Source organism: Lygodium microphyllum, chromosome 3 (genome assembly GCF_053477565.2).
Source record: "Lygodium microphyllum isolate KBCC chromosome 3, Lygodium_microphyllum_v1.1.10, whole genome shotgun sequence".
In the NCBI taxonomy this organism is placed as follows: domain Eukaryota; kingdom Viridiplantae; phylum Streptophyta; class Polypodiopsida; order Schizaeales; family Lygodiaceae; genus Lygodium; species Lygodium microphyllum.
Window position 1 is genome coordinate 137,618,587 of NC_141137.1, and position 17,568 is coordinate 137,636,154.

The 17,568-nt window shown below is 42.0% G+C and overlaps 1 protein-coding gene across 2 annotated transcripts; it reads left to right on the plus strand.

Annotated features, from left to right (window-relative positions):
* The first annotated feature begins 9,109 nt into the window (after positions 1-9,109).
* LOC148038942 (uncharacterized) lies at positions 9,110-15,646 on the plus strand. Of its 2 annotated transcripts, none has more exons than XM_087674814.1 (4): positions 9,110-11,783; positions 11,931-12,241; positions 13,687-14,035; positions 14,243-15,646. In XM_087674814.1, the coding sequence occupies exons 1-4, from the start codon at positions 10,878-10,880 to the stop codon at positions 14,432-14,434; spliced, it is 1,758 nt and encodes a 585-aa protein (XP_087530940.1). In that variant the 5' UTR covers positions 9,110-10,877; the 3' UTR covers positions 14,435-15,646. The 2 variants fall into 2 exon arrangements, with proteins under 2 accessions (XP_087530940.1, XP_087530939.1); XM_087674813.1 differs by having other exon boundaries at positions 9,115-11,783; positions 11,928-12,241; positions 14,243-15,643.
* Positions 15,647-17,568: the final 1,922 nt, after the last annotated feature.

The following is a 17,568-nucleotide window of genomic DNA, read 5'->3' on the forward strand; positions in this document are numbered from 1 at the left end:
GAGCTTCCAATCGCTACCAATCTCGGGCGAAGGCGGAGCTCCAAGAACGATCGGGCTCTATAGTCAATCTCATCGCGAACCGTCGATACAGGCAGACTTCTGGCGATCAAGAACCCCTGTTTCTACTATTAGATCGCGAAGGACCAGGCAGGCGGAGGACCACGCATCCATCTCCTTCATCAAGTCGTGGAAAAACCAGAGATAAGCTTCATTATTTTTCTCATTACTTCTTTCAAAAAGCTTAAGAGAAAGCTTAAGAAGCTTAATAAGCTTCAAAATTTCACATCGAGTTATCAGAGGAGGCCCGCGTTTTTCGCGACGTGGAAAAAAATGCCCCTCCCCCCCATGAAATCACGACGACTGTTGATTAAGCTCTTTAAGCTTAATCTCCTAAATCAAGCTAAGCTTTCTGCAAGTCACACAGGGCAACAAAATTACCAAACTCCGGGTCTCGCACTTCTGAAGTCAAGTGGAATCAAGTCCTGCAAGTTCATCAAGTCGGCCTAAGTTCTGCAAGTCTGCAACTCTGTAAGTCTGCTAAGTCTGCAACTCTGCAAGTCAGACTAGTCAACTGGAGTCAGAACTGACTAATGCTCAAAACTCCTAGAAGGCTTGTTCCTATGCAAAAACTCTGAACTGGAAAGTTGTTCGTGGCAAGGTGTTCTATCTATCTACAGGTTCGCTGAAGTATTTTCGGCAAACGAAGATGGAAATAATGCAGATTTTCTGAAAATTGAGGAAGAAATACCCAAAAATACATAGCCTTGTAACCTCGAATTTGAGCTACGCTCATCCCGCTAACCTGATTTTGAGTGAGAAAGGTTTATTGAGTTTTACAGGATGACGACCCCACATATGGATGATCCTATGACTGAAGACGACCTACCTGAACCTACCATGGAACAAAAGCTGGATCTAATCATGTTACAATTGGAAGAAGAGCGAAGGGCTAGGCAAGCATTGCAAGCGCAATTGACAAAACTACAAAGAGCGTCTACCGAAAAAGAAGAACCTCAAGCTGAAGATTTGATTCGACGTACCATCGACGCCACTCTTGAAGCACAAACCATTCGCAAGGAATCCAAGATAAGTAAACGAAGTTTCAAATTTCGCACTTTCAATGGCATACGAGAAGGAAAGACTGTTTTATCCTTTATTAGCCAATTTGATGACTATTTCCATGAGGAAACTTATCCAGAAAAAGATAAAATCAAGTGTGTTACTAATCATCTGGTAGACAAAGCATCACTTTGGTGGACTGTAGTACGCAAGAGCATAGAAAGTCCTACTACTTGGGAAGATTTCAAGAAGAAGTTTATGCAGAATTTCCTTCCACCGCAATTTCATGAGAAGGCTATCAAGCAATGGGATTTATTTCAACAACGGGATCGTGAGCCTATTCCACAGTATATAGAGCGTTTTTGGAATGCACTTCTACAGCTACACATACTTGAAGACGTACCAGAGACGACACATAAGCGGAAGTATATGTCTGGACTTCTTGGACATTACTACGCTGAAGTGAACATGTTCAAGCCTGCTACCCTTGAAGACGCCATCTCACTAGCTCACGACACTGAAGATAAGTTACGCGAAAGAGACAGACGACCACAGCAATTCCAAGCCAATGGTAATTATGGATCTAAACAATTCAATTCCAATTTTAGAAGGTTTAATCCAGGTCGTTTCTCATCACCATCTTTCCGCAAGAATTGGGCTAAACCACCTGCATTACCATCCAATGTCAATCCAAATCCTAAGCCTATTCCACAAGCAAATCCAAATGTACCCAGACTTCCAGCCATTGCAAATAATGTAACCAAAGCCAAACCAATAGTATGCTATATGTGTCACCAGCCAGGGCATCTCGCAGCAAATTGTCATTCAAAGAAGCCACCAGCACATATCAACTATCTTGGAGCCATGGACGAAGACGAGCATGAGGATATGCCGGATTTCACTAAAGATGAGGATGATACTACTACTACTTCCGACACTTTACCAGGTATGCCTACTCCACATTCATTGTTGACTATGAAATGTTTGGTGCATGGAAAGGAAAGAACTATCTTGCATGATTACGGTAGTACTCATGACTTTATTTTAGCAAAATTGGTAAAGGAATTGAAATTACAGACTGTACCTACGCATTATCGCATAAAAGCTGCATTTTTAGGCACTAGGTACAATGGCACACAAGAAGTACAATATTTAGAGATTCAAATTGGTTCATATATTGAAAGAAGAAATTTCTTAGTTGTCCCATTACAGTCAAGCGACATTATTTTAGGAATGCCTTGGAGACACCAGCATAATCCAAATATAGATTATTCCACACACACAATGAATATTAATTTTCAAGGAAAATCTATTACATTATATGGTATGCATGCATCTAGTATTTTTCCACTGCTTTCGCATACTCAAGCAAAACGTGCACTACGCAAGAATACTAAATCATATCTCATTTGGGTGAATGAATTGCAAGCAAAGGAAAATCATATACACCCTAGGCATAAGAAATTTCTTACATATTTTAAGGACTGTTTTGCAGAAGACCTACCACCAGGTTTACCACCTTCACGACTAGAAGACCATAAGATTGATTTAATCCCTAGCACACAACCACCTTGCAAAGCACCATATAGGCACAATCAAATAGAGCAAAAAGAAATCCAGAGTCAAGTTGAAGAATTACTAAATAGAGGTTTAATTCAACCTAGCAGTTCTCCATTCGGTGCACCTGTACTCTTAGTCAAGAAAAAGAATAATACCTATCGTATGTGTATTGACTACCGAGCTTTAAATAAGATCACTGTCAAGAATAGGTATCCTATACCTAGAGTTGATGACCTTATGGACAAACTGCAAGGATCTTCTATATTTAGTAAAATTGACCTTAAGTCTGGATATCATCAGGGGAGGCTAGATAGATCCGACATATTTAAGACTGCATTCAGGACACAGTTTGGCCATTACGAATTCTTAGTCATGCCATTCGGATTGACCAATGCACCTGCTACTTTCAGTAGAATGATGAACCGTATCTTTTTGAAATATCAATATTGTGTGATTATTTTCTTTGATGATATTTTGGTGTTTAGTCAAAGTGAAAAAGAGCATTATGAGCATTTATCATTAGTTTTTCAATTACTGAAAGAAAATCAATTTGTTTGCAAATCCTGAAAAGAGTGAATTCTTTAAGACAGAAATAGAATATTTAGGTCATATTGTATCAAAAGAAGGAATTAAAGTTGATCCTAAGAAAATTGATGCAATATTGCATTGGCATGTTCCTAAAAATGTACATAAATTACGCTCATTCCTTGGTCTTGCTAGTTTCTATAGGAAGTTTGTACGTAATTTTTCATTACTTGCTTTACTGTTAACCAAACTTCTTAAGAAAGGAATTGTTTATCAATGGACTGAAACTCAGCAGAAATCATTTGACTTACTGAAACGTGCATTAACTAATGCCCCAGTTCTACAATTGCTTGACTTTAACATACCATTCTTTCTAGTTGTGACCGATGCTAGCGGATCAGGAATAGGAGCTGTACTAATACAAGACAATCATCCAATAGCATATTCTAGTTCTAAGCTGAAACCCTCTGAGCTGAAATATTCCACTTATGACAAAGAACTATTAGCAGTAGTACAAGCATTAAAACAGTGGAAGCACTATTTAATGGGTTCAGAATTCATGATAAAGACCGACCAGCAAAGCATTAGACATCTACTTAGCCAACCCCAAATTTCTGACCGTCATATCAAATGGGCTTCCTTCATTCAAAGTTTTCATCCTATTATTCAATACCAACCTGGAAAAGAAAATGTAGTTGCTGATGCATTGAGTAGAAGACCTGCAATTCATAATATTTCTATCATATCTTTTGATTCTTTGATTGCTATGAAAGATACATATCACCAGGATATTACTTTTCATTCTAATTGGCAAAAATTAGTTCAAAACAATTTCATTCCTGTTGATTCATTGTCATATAATGATGGATTTATGTTTTTTGAAAAGAGACTATGTGTTTTGAATGAAATTCATTGTCCCCCATATCAAGGTCATAGAGGTATCATATCTACATTACGCATGTTAACTGAAGATTTTTATTGGCCGCATATGGATGCAGATGTATCTAATTTCGTTTCTGAATGTTTGATTTGTCAAAGAATAAAGAGACATCATGGTAAACAGTATGGATTACTAATGCCTTTTTCTATTCCATCTAAACCTTGGAAACATATTTCTATGGATTTCATTACTGGTTTACCAAATACTAAATCTAACCATGACATGATTTGGACAATTGTAGATAGATTTAGTAAGCAAGCATATTTCATTCCATGTAAGAAAACTTTAACAGCATCACAAGCAGCACAGTTATTTTTTAAAATTGTTTTTACTAACCATGGATTGCCAAAAGTGATTATTTCAGATCGTGATTCTAGATTTTGTAACAATTTTTGGATAACACTTTTTGCAAATCTAGATACAAAGATTGATTTCTCATCTGCATTTCATCCAGAAACAAATGGACAAACAGAAGCCACAAACAGCACCATTTTAGATCTTTTACGTGCATATACTATCTCTAAACCTCAGACATGGGACACTCATTTGCATTTATTACAGTTTGTATACAACAATACACAGTACACATCTACAAAGAAAGCACCTTTTGAAGTCATTTATGGATATAGATTATCTACACCTGTTGCATCTTTGTCTAATAGAATTCAGAGTACTGATGATATTGCTACTATGCATAATAGTATTTTTGATGAGGTTAAGGATATGATTGCTAAAGCCCAACAATCATATACCAAACAAGCCAACAAGAAAAGACAAGCCATGAATTTCAAAGTTGATGATTATGTTTGGCTTAGAATAGAAAAGCGTAGACTGCAAAGTGTAGATAGACATCCAGTTGTCAAATTAGCTCCTAGATTCTATGGACCATTTAGAATCATTCATAAGATTAATGATAACGCATTCAAGTTAGAATTGCCATCTCATTGGAAAATTCATGATACATTTCACATTAGTTTATTGAGACCATTTAGAGGCCAATTACCTATCCACCCTGTTTATGAAAACCCACCTTTATTAGAGGAAGAGACTGAAATACTTGAACCAGAAGCCATCATAGACACTGACTACATGACCACTAGAACTGGCCGAAGGTATTCTAGATATCTAGTAAAATTTAAGAACCATCCTATAGAGGAAGCACAATGGATGCACGCTAGAGACTTAAATGCTTTCCCCACTCTGTTAGCTCCACATTGAGCTAATAGCAATTGAGGTCAATTGCTATCCCACCCCGGGGGTATGATGCCAGGAGGCATATTTCACGGTGGATTCCGTGAGGTTTTACGGTGGATTCCGTAAACTTAGATGACCGGGGCTCATACACAAAGAGGATTCTTTGTGCGAGAAGTTGATGGGGACACCTGTCCTTTTTGGGCGTTTCATTAATTTAGTGTGTACATGGGTGATTCCATAGCGGGTGATTCCGCAAAATGCATATTAAATTAATAAACGTTTATGAGTTTAGAGTGCGCACTCGTAATAAATTAAGGTTAGGATTTATTTCTAACCAGTTGATTTATTTATGTAGCTAAAGACTGCTAGGTATTCACTTTTGTCGGTTTAATTGTATTAATTTACTAACGATTGTGAATGCTTCAGTTGATGTGTAGAGATAGCAGCAGTGGCAGAGGAAAGCATTGGAGTCTAGCGAGTATTTGACCTTTGGATTATATTTTGATAGGCGCCATGCCTATATTTTGTTATGTCTATTGAGACATCGATTATTGATTATTATTTTGTATGTGCCTATGCGCACGGATATGTTATTTCTATTTGGACATTGAGATTGGGCGTGCCAGACTCTATGGGCACCGTCCATTAGCTTTACTTTCCTATTTTTGTAGAAAGCAAACTCAAAAGCTAAAAGCTTGTCATATTTTTGTAAATTGGGCTATTATTGAGCATGAAGATGAAAATATACATAAAATACATGCTTTGTGAAGCGCTCACACAAGGCATGGGGGGAGATTGAACCCAATTGGTCTCTTGCTTCTTGTCGTTCATGCTTTTACATGGTTTTTTGTGCAAAAAGGTAGAGTTCATTGTTCTTGGGGACCTTCCGGGATTCACTACGTGAGCATTCTACGACCGATCTGCGCACCAGGATGAGAGCGCGGATGTTTTTAATGATCACCACATGATCGTATGTATCACATATTTATGTGATAAGGGCAATGGATATGTACGTAATAGGTTTGTTTCATTATTGAAAACACATAATGGAACAACAAAGGGATTGTATGATGGGCTCTCAGAGTTTTTACAAAGCTTTGGTTTATCAAAATCTAAGCTTGTAGGATTTTCCATTGGTGGATGCAGTGTGATGGTTGGGCAAAATGGATTAGTCAACTCAGAGTTTTTACAAAGCTTTGGTTTATCAAAATCTAAGCTTGTAGGATTTTCCATTGGTGGATGCAGTGTGATGCTTGGGCAAAATGGATTAGTCAACCAATTTGCACGAGACGTACCACATCTAGTTGGAGTCCATTGTATATCACATGGAGATGCATTAGCAACTAAGGATGATTTGTCTACATTGTCTATCTTTGACATAGTAGAAATGACCGCTCGAATGTCTTACAAATGGTTCAATATTTCTTACAAAAGGCATGGAAAAATGAATGATTTAGCAATTGAATTTGATGTACCAGTTCATGAGCTCTTTAAGGTACATGAGATTCGTTGGCTCTCAAGAGGACAAGTAGTGAAAAGGCTTGTTACATTGATGTAAGCTTTAATGCATATATGGATGAGAAAAAATGCAGAGTTGTACATGTTGTTCACCTCATTCAAGGTTGAATTCCTCTTGCATCTGTTAGAGCTTATGTGCTACACTACCTAAACCTTTTGAATAAAAAGTTCCAAGTTGAACAAGTAGACATAACTTCAATAGGAATAGAGCTTATGGTCACTTTAGATATTCTGGAGGCACACATCTTATTGGGAGACTTTGGTAATGGAACACAATATCTCACAAACTTTTATCAGCAAGTCAAAGATGAATACATGCATTTTCCAATCAATGATGCTAGAGCTATGGAAAGGCATGCTCTTCATAATAATCAATTAGGACCTAAGGATAAATGTAGCCAATCGGCAAGCAATTTGTACATAAAGTTATATTTGCACTATATGTGAGGTTTGCCTATTTAAAGCTATTTGAGACTGCAAATATATATAGCCCTAAGGATTACCCACATGACATCTGTGGATGCTTCACAATGGGTGCGATTTGGATAAATGCCTTATTAGAAAAGTTTGGGAGCCTTGTTGATGTTGATACATGCAAGCTTGAGTATGGAGACTTTATGGTGAAGTTAAAAAAGACATGTCCATGTCAAAATATTCATGTTGCATGGCAATTATGTGGATATGATATTGAGTTTAATCAAACCTTTGGAGAGATGAAAAAGTTATGGCATTCATGCTTACTTATTGTTACAAGCACAGTTGATTGTGAGAGAGGATTCTCTAAAATGAGTCATATCAAGTCCAATGATTGCAATAGGATGTCATTGGGGACCTTGAATCAGCTCATGTTTTTTTCATATAATGGTGCTAAAGACCCTTTGGATGTTGATTGGGATGCCATCTATGCCACGTGGGATGGATTGAAAGCTCACCGTAGTGTTAATGTGACAGCAACAAAGTTGGTGTTGTAAGAAAGCATGAGGAATGGTATGCTTTGATTGTATTGCTATTTTGATATGTGACCATGGATTATTGTAGAACTATCTTGCTTAATTGAACTCTAGTCTTGCTCCTAGCACTATATTTTATTCTCATGATATCATTTATAATTTTATTTTGTTATGCTTAAAATCATTAGTTGATTGGTATACTAAGTTTAGAAAATTTTATTGTATCATTGTTGATATTCTAGTTTTGAAAAGAATAATGAACATAAAAAGGTGAGAAAATAGCTCAAGTAGATTGTACATGGATTAAACCGGAGTTTATCAAATAGTATTATTTTAGCTAAAAAGGCAAATTTTAGAACAGGCGACTCTCGAAGGGCAAAGTTTTGATAAAGCCTTTCCACAGGAAAGGCACTTTGCTAACGAGCCTTTCACATGATGAAACCGAGGGTACTTGCAAAAATGAACACTTATCCGATTCCAAGAGTGTGCAGCAAAGTACTTATAATCGATAGAGTCGTAGGTTGTGTGTATCATGATTCATGTGGAGACATCTGTGAGCAAGTGAATAATGCGTGTGACAGCTTATGTTAGTGGAATCTCAATCTATCATTTGGAAGGAGGACCCACTCTCCTCCTCCTCACCATCATCATCATCATGATGGAGGACCTCTTCTTTTGTAAGCCCCACAAACCACGCGCTGTTAGGACATGGCTTTCCATGTCTCCGGTCGCTTGTGGACCTACTAACTTTTTGATGCTAATGTTGTCAAACGTTAGTCAATTTTCTATGTTAGCCGAGTTACTTTAATTTTTGATGGGATTCTGTCAACCCATAGCCCCTTGAATTCTCCCGCAGTCGAAGGACTGTTTGTAAAGTCGAAGGCGGCCGTGTTCTCTCTCGTCCGCGTCAAACGTTAACCACTTGCGTTTCGATATTCTTTTACTGTTTCGATAAATAATACGAAGGATATATAGGTGCGGGGATCGTAATTATTTATGTGAATTCTTTAATGTTTTGGTAAATAATTCGGATGTGCGGGGATCCTAGTTATTTAACTAGCCTTTATACAAATTGGTTCCATCGCAAGGCTGAAAAAGCTAGGATCGTGTGGGTCTTTACGACGGTATTGGCCGCACATCCAGGACGCAGGATTCGCTCACAAAGGTTGTCCAGTTAGAACAATCCGCATTTTTGGATATTAGTATATGGGTGCTACCCGGATCGCAATAATGATCAATTTTTTACTCATTTATGGGGTGTGAACCTTTGAAGTTGTAAAAACAGTCCATTCTCATTTCTTCTACTAGGGTCCGAGCTTTGAAGTTTCTCAAACAGGTAACCCTCATTTCTTCTACTGAGGTCTCAGGTCGGATTTCTCTCGTTGAAGCCCATTGTTGGCGTCGTCGAACGCAATCAGGGATGGGCCCAGAGACAGAGCGAGAGAGAGAGGGGGGGAGGGGCACCTATAAGTTACAATGTTGTGCTGGACCGCATGCGAATCGAGAGTCGATGATGATGGACTGGCGCCATGAAAACATTTTTTGAAGGGCAATTATCGAGCCCCGGTTTTGGCGACGGACTTCAGAAGTTTCCGCCGTCCGGGCAAAAATATCGATCTGCTTGCCGGACAGCGACAGACCCAATTTAATTCCACTAGGTAGGGTACATAGGCGTAGATATACACTGTTTATAATATTTATATTTGTTACAATCGATCTCAATATCAATATTAATATATTACAACGAGATTACCTTTAGGCATAGGCTATACAGATATATAGCTTCTAGTGTAGCAGCCAAAACCCAACCTGTCGAGATCGTAGCCTGCTGGATGTGGCTAACAGATGGATGCAGTGCACTCATTGTAGCTCTAGCTAACTCTATTATTTGTATTATTGCTGCTAGGCCAGGTGAATATTTAGTGGTAATAGCAGCCTGCAACTTCCACACAAGCAAGGAACCATTGCCGTACGCTGCATCCAGACTTGCTGTGACTTTTCCATACGTACCCTCCCCCGCATTCACAAGCGCTTCCCCGGAACTCCGGAGGCCTCTCACTCTTTCCTAGTCCCTTTCTTTTTCTATCTCTCTCAGGTTTGTGTTTGTTGGGACCTTGTGCTGTCTCTTCGGGGGGACAAGCACCCAACGCAATCCCACTCTTCCTGACCCAAGAAGGAACGGAAACCAGGTTACCTACTCACGCAACGTCGACATAAACCTTTGTAAAATAAAAGGGACACACTAGCTAGCCTTGGCGGTCGATCCGTTCTCCGCCTTAGGCTTTCTAACAGGTTCAGACTACTGTATATTCTTACAGTGTATAGTCATATCATCATCATCATAATATGAATTAGATGTTGAAATGTACGTACTACGTATAGTGTATGCTGCTGCTAACATATATCTATGGACGCGCACACACACATGTATGTATGGTTGAGTGAAGTGAAATCATCTTCATTTATTTAAGGTTGCGCGTGAGAGCCATCACTGTTGCCACACAGAGCTGTAGAAGCCTCACACACAATCTCCCTCCACCTCTCCTCCATTGAATCGCTGCCTGCATCCTGCCGCCTTTAGGGAATGCGGGGTGCAGGAAGCTGATGATGGAGAAAGTTGTACAATCTGCCATGGCAGTGCCATAGCGATTTGATTCAATTATCAGCAGAGAAAGCGAGAGAGAGAGAGAGAGAGAGAGAGAGAGAGAGAGCATCCAGCTCCTCGTTGCAGGATATGGTGTGAAGTCTCCCATCAAATCCTTACTCCCCACCTACCATATTTCTCACAATTCTCACAACAATATCGAGGCTGCTGTAAGCTTCCTAGTCCTCCTTTTTCTCCCAAAACTGCTTGTTATTACACTTTCCCCCCCTCCCCTCCTCCCCCCCCCCCCTCTCTCTGTCTCTGTGTGTCGCTTCTGTAACCGAAATGGCAAGGTCGATTTGCCTCAGTCGCCCGCCTTGAATCTATGGTAGCCTCCATATCGAATCAGCCCTTTCGCTGATGCCCCCACACCTTTGCACTCCTTGTACTCTCTAGCCAGGACGAACATCGCATGCATATAACAGGTAGTACAACTGGATTCTAGCGATACGCAGGTCTGGTACTGGTGGTGGATTCGATCGTGCACATGGCTCATCTGTTATCTCGCGCTCCTCCTCCTCCTGACCATCGGCCTAAGGAAGGCGAGATACTGCTGTCGAGTTTGACACACGTGGCGTTGCAGGTGGACGCGCAGAGGAGGCTGTTAAGGACAGAGAGGGCTAAGTCAAGGAGGGGAAAGAAGGGCCAGAAGAAGCAGCCGCAGAGGGGGCTGGGAGTGGCGCAGCTGGAGAAGATTCGGCTGGAGGAGCAGAGGCGGGCGGAGGAGCATCTGGCAGCCTTGCGGCAGCTCCAGCATCAAGGGTGCGTTGGCCCAGTCGGCACCTCAACCACAAGTTTGTTCTATGCCCCAATCAATGGGGCGACCGATGTCATCTCTCATGCTGCGACGGCGGTCTCCAATCTTAATTCCGTCGAGCTCCGTCAGCGAGGCCATGGCGGAGTCCAGCTGCTCCGCGATCCTGCCGCGGCAGTCATCCATCACGATCACCGCCTCCCAGCTAATCGTTTTGCTGCTGCATCTAATTCTCCGGCCCTGTCGTCCCTTCTCGACTCCGCCCGTGTAATTCCAGCCAGGTTTAATGTCGGCCTCAGGGGTCCTCCCCTGTTTTCCTGCGTCCATGACGTCCAGTCGACAGACTTCCTGTTTCCTCATCCCCAGCTGTCCACGATGGACCACTTGGATAGCTTAAATGCAGGGTTGGACCATCTTCGTTCTCTGAGTTCAGTCTCGCGCAGTTGCGTGCAGCTGCCAGATCATGCCGGCAACGCTGACTCTAACCGCAAGCAGCCCCTCACAGGCTCTATCCACACGTCTGCGAGAGAAATCGACCTTCCTGGGTCGAACATTAGCGGTGCCATACCTCCTCCGGACAGAAGCCTCGTTCAACGCCAAACTGCACAGCAGGCTTCTCCTTCATCAGTGAGTTACAAGGTAATTTTCACTTATTTGTATTCATTTCATTTACTTGGCTTGGTTGCCTGTTTCTTTTGGTGCAGTATGTATATGTTGTAGTGGTATTTGCGAAAGAAGTGCACGATTAAGTGCTGATCGGTCTGTTTTTGGATTTTGTCGCAGAAGGCTGGAATTCCGCCTCCACCATCTCTCGAGCGAATGATGGAGCTCTCTTCTTTCCAAAGCGTGCATCGGGTTGCGTCATCGGCTGCTGTTGCTGGCGCCAACAATATCATCGATGATTGCGAGCAGATGCAGGCCGGACGCATCAAAAGGCGAGCTTGCGCTGTTGTTCCTGAGAATTGGAGAAGCCCATCATCGACACCTACAGCGGGCGCACTCTTAGGCAGCGGTTCCCTCGCTGACAACGACGATGATGAGGACGAGGATGGTGATCACGACTTCGCCGCCCTTGAGCATGTCAGCTTTACCCTCAGGTAATTTCGTTCACAAGCTGGCTCTGGCATAGTTGTGGCGATGACATGCATCATAACCCTCTAGTAGCGAGTAATTTTGTCGGATTGCTGGTCTGGGCACGCTGATTTCGGGAGGCTTCTGATTTCGAGTCTACCGAATATCGAAGACGCTTTGAGGGCCTAGGGTTATAAGATGCTGCATCGTTGCATGTCGTCAGAGACGTCTTTTACAGTGAGTTTTGGTTAAGACTCACTAGAATGTGAGCACTGAGCTGATCTGTTGTAGACATCTATCATCAGTTTCCTGATGATGGAAATTCCAACATCCAACCTTTTGCTAAGCTTTAGCATGACACGTTGGCGAGTATTCACGTGTGAGGCTCATCAAGCCCTTAAGGGCACATATACATGCTTCTGTTATCGAAACAGTGAGCAAGGCAATAACCACGTTGACATTTTTCCTTTTGGTCGTATAAAATGCAACACTGGAACGATGACCCTGTCCAGTGTCAAGGCACGAAGCTTTCGCCCGTAGATGTCAAGGCACGAAGCTTTCGCCGGTAGGTGTGCATGTAGTGAACCAAACAAGACTTGGAACATCAACCTTGCGAACAGTGCTAACAGTGTACTTGCTGGATTTTTAAAAAACTGATTGAAATTCAAGTTTGCCTTTATGGAACTCGGCTTTTTTGGTGGATATTTTAATGATAAATCCCCTAATGTTGTATTTTCCCCAGCACAGCTTGTGGATATGAACCCAAGCCTAACTCCCCAGTCACGGACTTTTAGTCTTTCGTTTTCAAAGGCTCAACACTGTTTTGGTTATTGCCGATGGTGGGGACTTGGTCACCTGTTCCTTATGTTGCCAGTATCAGACTAGGACCCTTCTTGACTAGTGCGAAGAGTTCACATTGTTAATAGAAGATAGGACTTGTAGCAATCATGTAGGACGTGAGTTGTTCAGGAGAAATGGAAGTTTGTCAAACGGGCTTCTCAAAAGCAAAAGCTTGAGATGTCACGACGTGGTTAACTGTATTGTCAGAAGGATCTTAATTGTTTAGTTGATGTAGAGTATCAGCATGCCATCAATGGGGATCACAGTGGGTTGAAACCTGGCATGCTTATAGGCCTTCATAAAACCGAACCATGTCATGCATGAAGGAACAGGGGAATTGGGAATGGGCATTGCCTGTGGGCACCCACGTACTGCGCCTTGTGCGCTCGTCAATCAAACCGTGGGAATGAATGGCCTGGTGTGAATTTGGCCTTTTTTCTTTGTAACGGCGGGTGGGCTCTTTCTCGTGTGAAGGAATAGGAGACAACAAAAGGAGCGATGGGAAGCTTACGAGATTGTCAAAGTCATTGAGTTGCATGAATATCAAACTTCAAAGGAATCATTCCCGGCCAATGATCGCTGACATGTGGAAAGGACCGCATAATGAGTTAATGTGTGTATGTGTCGACAGGGATGGCTGCACACCGCCATCGTCAAAGGGCGAGGAGGGGGACGGCGTGGAAGACATGTGTGCATTGTCGCTGAGGCCGCCGGGTGTCTGCGTGGAGACCACACTCAGTCTGCATCTCGACAGCGACGTGACGCGACATGGCAGGAGGAGGCACCGGCGGCAAGGAAAAGACGAAGAGGAAGAGCGAAAGGGTGGCGGGGAGAGCCATCGGAACTTCCTCTCCCTCGCCATCACTACGTCCACTCAACATCCCTCCAGCTGGCCTCACCACAACAATCTCCAGAGCGCGCCCAACTCTGGTGGCGACCGGCCGCCGGCTATGGCCCCTGCCCCCCCAACCTCTAATTCGGTACACATTTCATCCAAGGCTTAATCACCTTCCGGAAATGTAGCCATGTAGAAGTAGTGCCGGATGCTATTTGCTTAAAGCGCCACCAATGTTTCTTGCTTTCTTAGTTATGCATAATGGCGTATTGCTATAACTACAATTTTAATTGGAGGCTCGCGAGTCGTGATTGTTTGATTGCTAATTTTCTGATCACTAGTCGTGTCACAGGAATCGGCCCCCAACATGCTATTGTCGGGGTCTTCGTCCGGGGACGCTCATAACGCGAGCAAACCCCCCAGCAGCATTTACACCACTGCTAGAACAACTGCCACTACCACCACTACCACGGCTCGATCCTGCGGATACGCCAACTTGCGCGGCAGTACCAACGCCACATTGGATCTCACCCTCAGGCTTTGACACAGAAATTTAACACACATTCAAACACCCCAACACAAGCGCACACACACACACACACACTCTCTCTCTCTCTCTCGTCAAGGCTCAAGCTCGGACAGCCTTTTTGTCGTTCGCAGTTTTGATAACCCGAGCATCTGCTACCATACTTCCAGCGCTTGGAATCTTCCACGCACTCGTGACGTGGTAGTGCGTCACACAAAGGCTTTTCATCCAGCCCCCGATGACATTTTTCACTAGATGTCCTAGCCAGGTACTCCTTCCAAAGGGATTGGGTGCATTCCCTTACGTTCGTTCCATGGTACATTCCTTGTATAAATTTATTTCGACAGCCGTTTATACATCTACTTTCTGTTTAAGTATGTAGTGGAAGATGGAGTACTACACACTTTTGGTTACATGTACCTGGCTGCAGTGGCTTGGCTTCAGAAATCTTTGAATGACGAAGGTGCATGCACTTACGACACTTTCAACAATCAGTACACCTGATTTGCTCCTTGGAAGCTTTTGGCATCGCCCTTTTTTTTGGTAGACTAAGTATTGATCCAAGTATTTACAACGTACGGACAATCGTTAAAAAAAATTTTCAAAACCCAGGAGTCATTACTATAGCTAGTTACCATTGGATAGCAGAGGTGGGCTATGTTAATTGTCACGTGTACATATGTTATCTGAGAGGCATAATCCCATTTGGATCGAGTGGCCACAATTTAAATATTTTCAAGGGTAGCTTGATACAAAAGGAACTGTTGATTGGATAGAGTCAATAAGCAGCGAGTAGCATCCTTGATTGCGCTCGGGGTGAAGGTGAGTCGTATTCCTCATCAGGAAGTGCCGTAAATCGGGCTTGAGCTTCTAAGAGTGTGTTTAGGGTCAAGGCAAAGCCCCTCAAGAAGCGAAGTAAATTGGGGTTAAGCTTCCTTTGAGTGATAACACTGGTGTATCTTTTTCTTCTTGGCGGCGGTTGCATGTTTGGCCAACTGGATCATGATTCCTCTTTCAACATGAGTAATCCGGCACACAATTGGATTTTGTAAAGTTTATGAAAGGAAAAAATCAAATTTACGTTTAAAAATTGCATCATTTCTTTGAAGCCAAATGGCCTATTGAAAATATGGGATCACAATTCCTCTATTAACATGAGCAGTTTGCCAAACAAAATTACCTTCAATAGTGGCTTCATTTCTTCTAAGCTAGATGGTCCATAGAAAATATGCCATGATATAAGTCTAAATTTGTGTAGGTAGGTAGAAAATCTCCCTTAGTAAATTAGATTTTATGTTTCCTTTACAATATTGACATTTTTGCTCTCTTATCCATAATCCCTTTATGGAGTATTTGCGAGATCAATGTGGGTTTTTTAAGCTCAGATTTTTGTCAAACAGATGTATGTGTAAACTTGTATGCCCCTTGGTTGATTTGTGTCATTTATTGTTTAGCTTGTTGAGTTTATAATTGGTAGGTGGGAGATTAGGCATAGGGAGAAGGTTTTGTCCATGTCCCACGTTATGGTCCCAATATTGATTTGCTCTCTCATTTGCATGGCTATTGTTAAGCTCTTACTCCTCATGTTGATTCTTTGCATGAGGACATTGATGGTCACCCCTTCTAAGTTTATATTTTGTCTTAAGAGCTTCTCGACTAGTCCATTGGTTGTCAAAATCCCACAAATCTTCCCAAAGTTGGATTTCATTATTTAAAAATAAAGTCTCTAGTTTGTGTGGAGAAGTTCCTCTAGGATGTTCCCATAGGATAGGTTGAATCAAGAGTCGTAGGTAGCCCAAGGCATTGTAAAGTTTGTTCTTGTGTTGAAACTTGCCTTATTCCTACATTATAACCTAACTATCCAAAATTCTCTTAGCAAGGGGAAAGACTTGTTGATTGAAATGGGAATATTGGCAAAGGTTTTGGTGATAGAAATATATTTCCACTTCATATAGTCGTGGATGCTAAATTGAATGTATTTGTGTAAGAGTATTTATTGAATTGAACAACAAATTTGTGTAAGAGTATTGCCTATTGTTTAGAGAAGTTGTGAATTCCCCTAATTAGCTATTTGGAGGTCTTGGGGAAGATATGAGGGCTCCAGCTTGCTCTAGGAATCTTTCTATTGCATCTTGTGGCCATCATCATCCATGAGTAGAGGTACACTTCTCTTTCCTTCCGTTGCTTTGATAGATGAAACATTCCTTTTGAGGGTTTTTTAGAATTGGCATAAATTGAGATTAGAGCAAATTTGTTAGCAACTTTAATTAGAGTAGCAACCCATTGGTTCCTGGGATCAATACATGTGTCATATTGGATAGATGTATATATGGGAACCAATTGCCATGCTATTGCTTCCAATTTTCAAGGTTAGTGGTGTGCCAAATATGAACAACAAGATATTTCTAAGATTCTTGATTAAAGATTGATCTCATGGTTTTGATTTTCTACAAATATACACAAGGGACCAAAGAATTTTAGTAGAGCCATTTTTTAATTGTTTTAGATGGGCTCAGATTTGAAAGGCCTTTGGTATTGAGATGGTTCTTAGATTCTTAATCAATAGTTTCTTTCGTTGATTTTTCCCTTGGGCCTAGCCACTTTATTCGGTGAAGAAGGGGAACCACATCGGCAAGTCAAGTAGTCCTACCCGAACGGGGATCTTTGTGGATTTTGGGCCACGCTGCCAAATGGGAGCCTAGGCGAGCTTCGTACCATCCATTGACCTTACATAAAAGGGCAAGAGCTTCTACGTGAGAAAGAACCTTCCTCTTCATACGTCCCAGTTGGCTGGCTCTGCTCTCATCCATGCCCCAAAATGGTTCTAATTCATTCTATACGGCGTCGCCGGGCGGGGGCCATGGTAGAGCTCCTTGAGGACACACAATGGCCAAAAACAGACTTCTAGCGGCGCATTCTTTCATTCATGGCCATTGATTGGTCAATGCTCAAGATCTTCTCGCGTTGTGTTTTTGTCCATCGACCTTCTTGTCGGCGGGCATGTCCTTCTTGGTCGCCTGTGTCCAATGGCCATTGGAGGGGGGCCCTGGGCAGTTCGACTTTGCGGGCCTTGAATGCTTCTTTTGTCCTTGGGGGGAAGGCCGAGGCGCATTGCCTTTCCAACTATCTGTCGGTGTACTGTCTCAGCTCCT

Bases quoted from the DNA above. Each gene is read 5' to 3' on its own strand.
- LOC148038942 (XM_087674813.1), top strand. From the start codon at position 10,878: ATGGCTCATCTGTTATCTCGCGCTCCTCCTCCTCCTGACCATCGGCCT. The intron at 12,242-13,686 runs GTAATTTCGTTC...ATGTGTCGACAG, and splicing joins CATGTCAGCTTTACCCTCAG to GGATGGCTGCACACCGCCAT. The intron at 14,036-14,242 runs GTACACATTTCA...GTCGTGTCACAG, and splicing joins CCCCCCCAACCTCTAATTCG to GAATCGGCCCCCAACATGCT.